The sequence below is a fragment of the Pan paniscus genome, chromosome 2, assembly GCF_029289425.2.
Source record: "Pan paniscus chromosome 2, NHGRI_mPanPan1-v2.0_pri, whole genome shotgun sequence".
NCBI lineage: Eukaryota > Metazoa > Chordata > Mammalia > Primates > Hominidae > Pan > Pan paniscus.
The window spans coordinates 170,768,699-170,781,787 of NC_085926.1; the positions used below are offsets into that span (position 1 = coordinate 170,768,699).

The 13,089-nt window shown below is 35.6% G+C and overlaps 1 protein-coding gene across 1 annotated transcript in view; it reads right to left on the minus strand.

Annotated features, from left to right (window-relative positions):
- Positions 1-5,318: 5,318 nt before the first annotated feature.
- Positions 5,319-13,089, minus strand: part of SPATA16 (spermatogenesis associated 16) — a 212,957-nt gene continuing 205,186 nt past the window's right edge. Inside the window, exon 11 of the mRNA XM_055110879.1 lies at positions 5,319-5,653. Coding sequence (XP_054966854.1) covers positions 5,531-5,653 — 123 coding nt within the window. The 3' untranslated portion in view covers positions 5,319-5,530. The remainder of the gene's footprint in view (positions 5,654-13,089) is intronic.

Genomic DNA, 13,089 nt, shown 5'->3' on the forward strand with positions numbered 1-13,089 from the left:
CTGAGGCCTCCCCAGCCATATGGAACTCTGAATAAATTAAACCTCCTTCCTTTATAAATTACCTGGTCTTGGGCTGTTCTTTATTAGCAGTGAAAGAACAGACTAATACAGATACTAACAGACTATAGGACTTTCATGGCCAGTTGTCTGGAAAAGCCAATTGCCCTGCTCCTGGGGACCTTGGGTTCACAGAAACTTACAGTCATGGTCTGAAGGCTGAGATCCAGTTCAGCTCATCCTGCCAGAAGAAGGGGAGAGCTCTCAATTCCATCTGACTTATTGTCCAGGCCAGTGCTGTTCAACAGAAATATCATTTGAGCCACCTACGTAATTTTGAATATTTTAGTAACTACATTAAAAAATTAACAAAAAATGGGTAACATTAATTTTAATAATATATTTTCTTTGAATCACTATATCCAAAAATTGTTGTTTTATGTAATCAATATAAAAATTGTTATTGAGGTGTTTTACATCCTTGATACCAAGTCTTTGAAATTAAGTGTGTATTTTACACTTACAGCACATCTCAATTTGAATGCTAAATTTTCATCCAGAATACTTGATCTGTATTTAGATTTCATAAAATGTATAGTTAAAAAGTCAATATTCATACCCAAGTTGTTCCAAATATACTTCAACATTTTCCAATAACTGAATTGAGTGTCAGTTTTTAAATTTAAATTTAACTTTAACAAGTTAAATTTAAAATTAAAAATTCACTTCTTTGTTTGCATTAGCCAATTTCAGGGCCTCAGTTGTCCCACATGAGTAGTGCCTACCTAATTGGACGGAGTAAGTTCCCATGGTCATTTTTGGGCAATCTTAGGCATGTATATTTCTAATTTTACTTAGGACCCACAAGGTTCTAAAAACAGTGATATAAAAATAAAACACAGAAAAGCAGTATATCAAGTCCCTATTCTGGAGTAAAACTGCCTGGTTCAAATTTGCTACTTTCTAGCTGTAAGAAAGTCACTTCACCCCTTGGGCTTGACGTTACTATTAGGTAAAAAGAAGATAACATTTCTTGTCTCAGCATTGTGATAAGGACAAAGCTGAACAATGTTTGGTTTATAGTGAGTTGTCAATACAGGTAAGGTATTATTGCTTCAGTGTTTAAAAATTATTTCATGATTCATTATGTCATTTATTCCTTACTAAAACCTTATTAGGTAGGAAAAGAATTATCCCTTTTTACACAGAGCTAGGATGTGAACACAGGTCTTCAAAATCTAAGCCCATTTTGCTTTTCATATGATGATTACTATCATCATCAGCTAACTTGGGTGGCACCTGTGAGAGGTATCTTTCTATTTAACAGCTGTACTATACCAGCTTTCCCTTCTGGCTTTATGGAAGCAGACCTGAGACAACTATTTATATCTGTCAACCTGTTGTATGAGTTTTAGAGAAAGGGCTGACTTCCTATTAACATCAGGGATTTGGTCTTCTCATTTCTCACTAAATATTTGCCTTGCTACTTTTTCAAACATTTATCTTAAAAGGAAGCTAAAATCTTGATTATTAATGCATATTAATTCTGCACATTGCCTTGGATTGGTGGATCACAATAAAAGCACATATTCAATATATAATTTTCAAGTTCCCATACTATTTATTATATCACATGCATGGAGAATAATTTTGAGCTTTGATTATCTCCTGTGGTGTGAGTGTCTCTGGCTTTTTTTCATTAAGATACAAACAGAGTATGCTCGCATTATAACTTTGGGGATGCTCTTTGGGTCTATTTTCTGACTTACCTTTCCTTTGATGGTTTGTCATAAATAGCTGCCTGCCTCCAGGTGTCATTACACTCCATCTTGACAATCTGCTGCTTGTCAAGATTGTACAATAGTCCTTTGTATCCATGTCCATGAGCCCAGGAAACTGCTGAGTGGATCAGGCCACTTGTGAAATATCTGATTGAACTTAGACTCCATCATATCATCTCAATGAATCAAGCCACTGTAAATCACAGCTTTGCTCTGCCAGTGGTCTCTCAACCTTCAATACATTTTGATTTAAGGGACGTTGGTCTGTGATCATCTCGTATTTCATGAGATGATATACTGTGAGTACAGGGAAAGAACTAAACAAAATAATCGGAGGAGAAAGTTATGGGGAACACAAGTGAGACAGACAAAGGACAACCCACATATTACCATATTTGTTATTTGTAAACACAGATAAAATACCATAATTGGTTCTTCGGTAATAGTTACCTAGTGACCTTCTGGACTTCCTGCACCAGGGATGCTTGGTGGGGGCAGTCATAAAAATTTTTATACCTTAAAGAATTCTTTAAGTGAAATGCTTCCTTTGGCTTCTGTTTGTGCAATCACCATTATTTATGATGCCAGTATCAGAATATATATATATATATATCAGAATATATATGCATATATATGTATACTCTGAAAAAATAATACTTTTTTCTTATAAAGAAAATATACGTATTTTTTATATAAACTAGGAAGAAAAGCTGATCTGAATTAGTTCTTTCTCTGCAAAGTGATAATAAATAATAATAATTTTTAAAAGACTTTTTTTATTATCAAGGAACATATTCCATAACATTAAGGAAAAGATAACAAAATTACTCATAATTACTCCTACTAAAGATAGCCATTCTTAATATCTTATTTCTTTCCAGTGTTTTATAGGTATATATTTAATAACAAATATATATTTAATTCAAATTATAATGTAGTTATAATTATGTGGCATATATTAATAGTTTTATATCTTACTTTTTTCTTTTAACATTATAAATTTTTGAAAAGTTTTATTTTCAATTGACAACTAATAATTGTATATAATGCGATATTTCATTATATGTGTATATTGTGGAATGATCCAATCAGGCTAATTAACATACCCCTCACTGCAAATATTTATCACTTCATTATGGTGAGAACATTTAAAATTCTCTTTTAGCTATTTTGAAATACACATTATTATTAACTTGTAGTCACCATGTTGTGCAATAGATTACCAGAACTTACTCCTCCTTTCTAACTGTAATTTTGTCCTCTTTGATCAATGTTTTCCATTTTCCTGTCTCTCCCAAGTTTCTGGTAACTACTATTCAACTCTCTACTTCTGTGAGCATCCTTTCTGTTCCAGGGGTGTGTGAAAATGTGCAGCCACTCCTCTGCTTGGGAGGGTGAGTTGCTGCCAGTGGTTTCTGTCTTGGCTCCATTAGTGGCAGCTATAGGTGGGGAATGTCAGTGGGGTCCAGGAATGTGGAGGTGTAGGGGTGTCTGGGCCCCAGGGCAAGATGCTGTGTGGTGGGCACTGGGTTCTCAAACTGGCATCCTGCTGCAGCTACTTAGGACCTGGGTGTTCCTGGGACTCTTTGTGAGCTCCCTCTCTGGAGTACAGTCTTCAGGCTGTTCTTTATGTTACTCAGGGCCTGCAAGGGTCAAGGGGCTTTCCAGTGGCTAGGACTGCAGGAGTCTGCAGTGGGAATATGGACCAGTTGGGGGGGTCTCTCACTTACCCTTTACCTGCATTAGAAAGCTTCTCCAGGCTCCCAGCCAATCCCAGCTGAGCAGGCTGACCTGCTTCCCTTTCCTTCCTTGCTCTCAGTGTTTCCCGTCCCTTGTCAGATGAATTCCAGTGTTCTCTCTCATATAATCTATTTGAAGTATAATTATCTACTTGCTATTTGGTTCTTCTTTGTGGAAGAAGCAAGTGCCAGATGCATTTAGTCAGCCACCTTGAACTGTTTTGTCCCCTGATAATTCTTTTACCTTATTGAGGAATCCCCATATTGTTTTCCAAAATGGTTGTACTAATTTACAGTACCACCAATCATCTACAAGGGTTTTCTTTTCTTCAAGTCCTCAACAACACTTAATATCTTTAATCTTTTTATAAATAGCAAATCTAGCATATGTTAGGTGATATCTCATTGTGGTTTTAATTTACATTTCTCTGATGATTAGAGTCGTTGAGCATTTTCTTATATGTCTGTTGTCTACTTCTATATCTTCATTTGAGAAATGTCTTTTCAGGTCTTTTGCCCATTTTTAAATATGGTTATTTGTTTTATTTTTACTGAGTAGTTTGAGTTCCTTGTATATTTTAGATATTAGTCCTTTGTCCAATAAATGATTTGCAAATATTTCATCCCAATCTGTGGGTTGTCTCTTCATCCTGTTAATTATTTCCTTAGCTGTGCAAAAGCTCTTTAGTTTGATGCAATCCCAGCTGTTTATTTTTGCTTTCATTATATGTGCTTATGGGCTCTTAAGAAATCACAGCTCATACCAATGTTATGGAGCTTCCCTTCTACATTCCCTACTAGTAGTTTTACAATCGCAGATCTTACATTTAAGTCTTTAACCCATTTTGAATTGATTCTTGTATAAGGAGTGGAACAAGAGTCCATTTTTACTCTTCTGCGTGTGGATATCCAATTTTACCAATGCCTTTCATTGAAGAGATCATCCTTTTCCCATTGTGTGTTCTTTGCACCTTTGTCAAAAGTCAATTGACCATAAATGTGTGGGTTTATTTTAGGGCTCTGTATCCTATTTCACTGGTCAATGTGCTGTTTTTGTGCTAGTACCATGCTGTGTTGATTCCTATAGCTTTGTGATCTATTTTGAAATTCAGTAGTGTGATGCCTCCAGCTTTAATATTATAATTTTTTGTATGTTATTAGGTTAAGCATTGGATAAACTGTCATAAATCATTTAGTCTATTACTTCTGCTGTGAAATTTTGATTGGGTTCATTTTATTTTTTGAGCTTTTATCAATGTATTCCAAAATTCTATTTATTTTTCACTATTAAACAATTTATGTTTTTCTATTTTACTCAGGATCTGGGCTCCTCCTCCTTATTCTATTCTCAGATCTTTTTGTTGGCATCAGTTGAGGTCTTCAGTGATGGCTATCAACTCACTACCTTGTCAAACATGCAAACTTGACTATCTTGTCAAATTTGTGTTGCATAGCTTAAGGGGCAGAGAAAATACAATATAAAGGATCTAGAGGAAAAAAAACAACTTAATGAGACCACTTAACTGATGTCAGACATACAATGTATGACTATCTTTATAAGAGTTGGGAAAGTACATTATTAGTTTTATAGGTTCAATTTTGCATTTATATTGTTTTCTGTATTTGTAGGTGGCCTGTGAATGATTCTTAATGAATATACATGATTATAGATGTATACTATAAGCATTATTGGGTAGACCTGATATACCTTTGTCCATTTTGAAAGATCAAGGCAGTGAAAGAGGTATCAATGGTTATTTTATAAGCTCTTTAACTAAACAAGAAAAATCTGAACAAAAGTCAAGTCAAACTTGCTGAGAATATTTATTGCTGCCAGTTGAGATTAATGAAACATAGAGTGTCTTTGGTAAAGATGAACTGAGGGGAATACCACCTCTTTCTTTTGGTGACAAGCTTTTGTTATCCAGCTTCACAGTACTAGGTGGGCATTGGAGTGGATGCCCTTGCCTCTTCTTCTGGGATATCTTAGTGGTAGTGCCTGCTCCCTAATGACTAGCTTTGGTGAACAGTTTGAAGTCGCTTCATTTTTGTTTTTTGCCTTCGAGCAGTTCTCAGTTTTTTAGCTTTTAAGAAACTGTCCTCTAATTGGTATAGAAAATCTTCAATTTGTCCAACCTAGACGAAATAAACAGATGCAACAAGATTTGTTGTTGTTTTCCTGGGTTTTGTATACTTATAAAAATGGTGACGTATTTAAAATAAATGGCACATACAAATCCATGTTGGAACAGAACTGGCAGAAACAGAAATGATTACACATAAAAGCCTTCTTCTGTTTCCATTACAGGTCTCCCTGTTTTACTAACTTAACACAAAGCAGAAGTGCAGGAGTTTGCCTTATCACTTGGTCCAAGGTATTGGGAATGGAAATGGGGATTACTGTCACCATGCAGTTTTTAATGGTCAGTAAAACCAGGGATTTCAAAGGAAAGTGAATGGTAAAAGATTAATCCATGGCAAGCCTTTTCTCCATCTCCTTTATCAACAATAAGAGTGAAAACAAACAAACAAACTTACCTCCTTCAAAGCCAGAGATTCTAGCATTTAGATGCTCCTAACCAACATGGGAGAAAAATGAGTATTTGTATAGTCTTGGCAAGAATCATGTCTCCTTTCAATCAAAATTCTGAAAGAATGCATTTTCTTAAAAAATGCCACACTCCAGGGAATAAGGTAAAATGATGTTATACACAACAATTCTTGAAAAAGAATTAGTCTTTCTTCAAAGAAAACTTACAATTATTCAATGGCAGTTGATAGAATGTAGTACACTGTTTGTCAGAAAAAACTATAGAATAAAAGTTTACACATATGCTGAATTGAGTTCTCATGAAAGTCAGTAGATATACAATTCATACTTAACCCTGACTCCTAGGACCTGCATATTGTATTAGCCTAACATTACTCACTGAAGAGCTCATTGTCATAAAGTTAACTCAAAGCTAGAGCACTTACTATTCAAGGTACATGAACGTATCATCTACTTAAGATAAAAGCACTTACAACTTCAATTTTCCAATTTTGAGTTCCACTTTTAAATTGCTTGATTTATCATTCAGAGTAATATCCAAAGGATAATTCAGATTGTCAAAAAGAGAATAATAAATGGTAGCACTCATCCATATGTTATGCTTAGGTCTCGTATCATACCAGTGACATAAACGGTCCACTGTTTTTTATTTTTAAGAAAACAAGATAAATTATTTATATGAAAACTATTCTTTTTGAAACCCTTGTAAAAACTATTTCAGGTACATTTTTTAAAAAGCACATTGTTTTTTATGATGTCTGATCATTGCAGGACACATAAAAATAATTTGACAGAATATTTTTGGATTCCTCCATGAAGTTAATGCATTATTCTATGTATTCCATATATATATACATATATATATAATATGTGTATATATATATATACACGCACACACATACACATATACACTATCTGATTTTCACCAAAATAAGACATTAAAAAATTAACATGGAGCACAGTCAGTGCAAATATAATGGATGGCAGCTTACCATTACTTTAATAGTTGAGTTGATGATTCATTCATATTATTTGTATTGACAATGTATCATTTAAATCAAAGTTCTTTACAATAAGAATATTTGTAATTAGCCCAAATATAATTTTAAATTACAATTCTAATGCAGCCAAAAGCTTCCTTCAATAAGACAGTGAAATAATTGTTTTTAAATATCCATTAGGTATCTGCTGTCTTTTAAAAACAATTGTGTTCATTAAGAGCAGTACTGAGTAACGGGGTTGCATTTTATTTTAAAAAGACAAGAAACACAAGATATGTCACTGGAATAAAAGAATTCTGCTGAATTAACTGGGCAGGTCCAGAGCACATACTATGTGCGTGCTGTATCTGGCCTGTATGTTCACCTCCTACCTGGCCTGTCTCCCTCCTGTGCTTTAATCCATCTCATAATGATGCTGGAATGAACTTTTAAACAGATAAATCTGATCTCACATCTTTCCCTTGCTTAATTATATTAAATGGATTTCTAAACCCTTAACATGGTCTATACACCTCTACACCTGGGTTATCAGGTTTCACTTGTATCTCTGGTGCTGTCTAACATCAATCCATCTGCTTTAGCCATGTGGGACATCTCTCAATTATCTGAGCACAGCCATGCATTGTTCTATGCCCCCTCGATCTTCCTAATGGAACATGTCCATTAGAACACTTACATATCCTCTAGATTTCAGGTCAAACATCAGTGCTTCAGGGAAGTCTTCCTTCAGAACCCAGGCCAAGTTGGTTGTCTCAGTAACATTTTTTCATCTCTTTAGATATTGTAATTTTTAAACTTAATTGTTTATAATGATTTATATAACATCTGTCTTCTCATCTGGACTTTCAGCTCCATAAGGCAGGGACCAGGTCCATGTTGTCCACTATTTCCAAAACCTAGGATATTGTAGAACCTCAGTAATCCTACTCTCTGATAAAAGACTTGAAGAGTTTCACAAAACCATGTGTTTTTCCATATTTAAGTCATGCCTGGAATGAGGGATATCAGAAGGCATTCTTTTCTTCTATAAATTAAATAAACATTACTTTCTCTTGCCACCATTCTTTTACCATTGTTTAGCTTTGAGACTGTCTTGCCTGTGTACTTGAAACAGCCAGGAGTAGAAAGGGCACTGGATGAGGAGTCAGTAGGAATGTTGAATTCTGCTCTCGGGTTGGCTTCTAACACTGCTCTGTGACCCCAGGGAAATTACTTGGCCTTTCTGAACTTCAGTTTTCACTAACAGTTGGTATTAAAAGAGGGTTGGCCTGGATAATTTCCAAAGATACATCTGGTCATAAAATTCCATGACTCACACTCACATCAGAGCCAAGTAGTCCAGTCCTAAAACTGAGTATTCACATTTTCAAATCAGAGGTTATTCCCTTAGATTACACCATTAGATAAATGACACGATATGCAGCAAAGTAAGTCAATTTTAGCTTCTATACTTACTGACGTGTAGGAGAGCTGCAACATGTTTTTTAGAAAAGCTGGTTCTTTATTTTCTTTTTTTTATGTCAAGGAAAGAAAAATGCTGGTTAAAGAGAAAATAGATTCATATAACTAGAAGAACAGATTGCAAATGATAGAAATTTCTGTAAAGCCCTTAGGAAAATAAAACACAAAGAAATATGTAAGTACACAAGAAAGGACACAGTTTTTGAAGCAGAGGCTTTATTAGACTCTCTTTGGTACAGAAGCTACTTGCTTAACTGTATCAGATAGGCTACTTTGTCATTCTGGGTCTAATTTTCCCCTTTGAAAAATGGGCAGATAACTTTTTTTGTGTATATATGCGCCAATGCAGACTTGACATTACAGTGATAGGGACATTAGACCAAATGAGCTTGTAGAGAATTTTAGGATGTCTGATGATTGAGGGGAATGAAATATCTCAGTAGGAGGGCAGGTTCTGACCCATCATATGACTGTTGGTCATAACCCATATCAAAGAGTAAGGAAATTGTCATCAGTCAGTGTCTCAACACCTTTTAATTCACACTTAAACACTACTATTATGGGTTGAATTGTGTCCCCCTCTAAATTTATATGTTAAAGTCATAACCCCCAGTACTTTAGAATGTGGCCTTATCTGGAGATAGGGTATTTACATAGCTAATCAAGTTAAAATGAGGTCCTTAGGGTGGGTCCTAATCCAAAATGACTGGTGTCATTATAAAACAGGGAAATTTGGAGACAGATGCACACACAGGAAGAATACCATGTGAAGAGGAAGGCAGAGATTGGGCTGATGCCCCCACAAGCCAAGGTACGATAAAGAATGCCAGCAAATCACCAGAAACTAGGGGAGAGGCAGGGAACAGTTTCTTCTGCACAGCCCTCGGAGGGACCCAACCTTGAAGACACTGATTTCAGGCTCTTACGCTCCAGAATTGTGAAATAATACATTTCTGTTGTTTAAGCCCCTCAGTTTGTGGTACTTTGCTATGGCAGCCCTAGCATCTGAATATAACTACTAAGCCATAAAGTGAAGAGAAGAGCAATTAAGTTATAATTTTCCCCTCAAACATGACTTTGATCCTTTCCAAAATTATCATTTCCCACTGATGTTCCCTACTTGGTTGGTGCCCCCTGGCACAGGCTTAGTGTATACCTTGGGAACCAGGCTTCTCTCTTGACAGTAATGGCCGTGAGAAGAAGTTGATCTCAAACATGAATGAACAAGTAAATTATACTGAGAAGGAAGATGCTGGGCTTGAATTTAGGCTTCCTATTAAATTTCATGTAGTCTGAATCAAGGAGAGAGGATTAGGTATGTTTATATGGGTTTGCTTGCACATGTTCATGCCTTAGGAATTGAGGGCTCAAATAATTTTTTTTTAATTAAAGCTTTAAAAGATTTTTTTAAAGAAGAAAGTTGAGGAAATAGGAATAAAATTCATCAGGAATAAATATCAGGTTTATATGACTGTAGTGGTAGTTACAGAGTGGGAATGTGTTTTCAGTGATTAGCAGTTTGGACCAAAATCCTCTCGGCAAAACAGACATTTCACTCCACCACAGTGGATTTGATAACATTAGTTTCTTTGCTCTGTTCCAGTTTTATTTCCAGACCAAAAGCTTTTAAATATTTATCATCCAAAATGGTTTGAATTTTAATTCTTATTAGAATTACAATTGTTTTCAAATAGGCTTGAAATTAATTTCTAAAATAAACTTAAGTTTCTGAAACGGAGTTGTTTCTACTATTCATAATATAGCAGTTTCCTTTAGCTTTTGGCTAGTATTCAAACAGACAGACAAGCCCCTAAGTTTTTTCTTTTTCATTTAGTGAATTTGGTATATTATTTAGTATTTTAGTCATAAGAGTGTAACATAAAAATCTGGGGTACCTACCCCTGAGATTTTACAAAACATGCAAAAAAAAAAAAGCCAAACTATATCACCAACTCTTGAAAATACCCATAATGATAACACTTTTCAGTATATTTAATATAGAGTTAGAAAACTATTATGAAATTTTGCTATCACATAGTCCAGGAAACTATGTGTTATGGTCTGAATGTCTCTGTCCTCCCAAATTCATATGTTGAAATTCTAACTCCCAAAGTGATAGTATTAGAATGTAAGATCTTTGGGAGGCGATTAGGTCACAAGAATGGAGCTCTCGTGAATGGCATTAGTGCCCTTATGAAAAGAGGCCCAAGGGAACTTGTTTGCTCTGTCCACCATGTGAAGACACAGCTAGAATGCACCATCTATGAACCAGAAAAGGGGCCTTCAGTGGACACTGAGTCTGCCACTGCCTTGATTTTCCAGCCTCTGGAATGATGAGAAATACATTTCTGTTGTTCATAAGCTACCCAGGCTATGGCATTTTGTTATAACAGCCTGAACAGGCTAAGGTACCATGTATCATAGTTAAAAAAAATTAATTTTGGTAAGATTTATCTGAAGGTTTGAATATATATTATTAAATTAAACTTTTATGTTGGGATAATTGAGGATTCACACACATCAGTAAAAAGAAACTCAGCAAGACTCAGCATATTTTTTACCCAGTGTCCGTCAATGGTAATATCTTGCAAAACTGTAGAATTCTACAGCCAGGATACTGACATTGATACAGTCAAGATACGGAACAGTTCCATTAACACAAAGATCTCTCATGTTACCTTTTTATAACCATCTGTTTTCCTCCTGGTCCCTAACCTCTTCTTAAGCCCTGACAACCACTAATAAACTAATAAGTTTTTTTTTTTCTTTTCTTTTTTTTTTTGAGACAAGAGTCTTGCTGTGTCACCCAAGCCGGAGTGCAGTGGTGTGGTCTTGGCTCACAGTAACCTCTGCCTCTTGGATTCAGGTGATTCTCTTGCCTCAGCATGCCAAGTAGCTGGGATTACAGGCATGTGCCACCACAGTAGGCTAATTTTTGTATTTTTGGTAGAGACAGGGGTTCGCCATATTGCTCAGGCTGGTCTCGAACTCCTGGCCTCAAGTTTTCTGCTTGCATCAGCCTCCCAAAGTGCTGGGATTAGAAGTGAGCCACCGTGCCTGGCCATAGGTTCTTCATTTATATAATTTTGTTGTTGCAAGAAGTTTATCTAAATGGAATCATATAGTATATAACTTCACATTTCTATGGAGATTTATTCAGGTTGTTGTATCAATAGTTTATTTCTTTTTATCACTAACTAATATTCCATGGTATGAATTTACCAGTTTGTTTAACCATTCATTAGTTAGATTATTTCCAGTTTGGGGTTATTGTAAAATAAGTTACAATAATTTGGGCTATTGTAAAATAAGTTATAAACATTTGTATACAGGTCTTTGTTTGAACGGAAGTCTTTATTTTTCTGGGATGAAAGCCCAGGAGGTCAATTTCTAGGTTATATGGTAGCTGCATATTTAATTTTTTTTTCAGTAGTGCTGATTGGTTGGATTGGAAATGAAATCAAAGGGAGTCAAAGCTGTCTTGTGCTGAGTCAGTTCTGGGTGGAGGTTACAAGGTCAGATGAGCCAGTTTATCTGTCTGGGTGGTGCCAGCTGATCCATCAAGTGCAGGGTCTGCCAAATATCTCAAGCACTGATCTTAGGCTTTATAATAGTGATGTTATCCCCAGGTTATATTTAGTTTTATTTATTATTTTATTTATTTTTGAGACGGAGTCTCTCTCTGTCACCCAGGCTGGAGTGCAGTGGCGTGATCTCGGCTCACTGCAAGCTCCGCCTCCCGGGTTCACGCCATTCTTCTGCCTCAGCCTCCCGAGTAGCTGGGACTATAGGTGCCTGCCACCACGCCTGGCTAATTTTCTGTATTTTTTAGTAGAGATAGAGTTTCATCGTGTTAGCCAGGATGGTCTTGATCTCCTGACTTCGTGATCCGCCTGCCTTGGCCTCCCAAAGTGCTGGGATTACAGGCGTGAGCCACCGTGCCCGAAACTGCCGTATTATTTTCCACAGTGGTTGTACCATTTTACATCCCATTAGTAATGTATGAGTGATCTAATTTCTCTGTGTCCTTACCAGCATTTAGTATTGTCATTATTGCTTATTTTAGCCATTTTAATAGGTGTGTAGTGACATCTCATTGTGGTTTTAATTTGCATTTCCCTAATGGCTAGTGATGTTGAACATGTTTTAACATGCTCAATTGTCATTCACTCTGGTAAATGTCTGTTCAAATCTTTGTCATTTTCAAATTGGATTGGCTTTTTTTTTTACTCCTGAATTTTAAGAGCTCTTTATAGAATCTGTATATAGTCTTTTGTTGGATGTAGGGTTTGCAAGTATTTTCTCTCATGCTGAGCTTTTTTTCATCCTTTTTTTTTTTTTTTAACAGAGTCCTTCCACAGGTAAAGTTTTTAATTTTGATGAAGTCTAATTTATAAACTTTTATGGATTGTGCTTTTGGCGTCAAATCTGAGAAGTTTGCATAGACCAAAATCCTGTAGATTTTTTCCTATTCTTTTGTAGAAGTTTTATAGTTTTACATTTTGCATTTAAGTCTATAACCTAATTTGAGTTAATTTTTGTATGAAGTGTAAGGATTA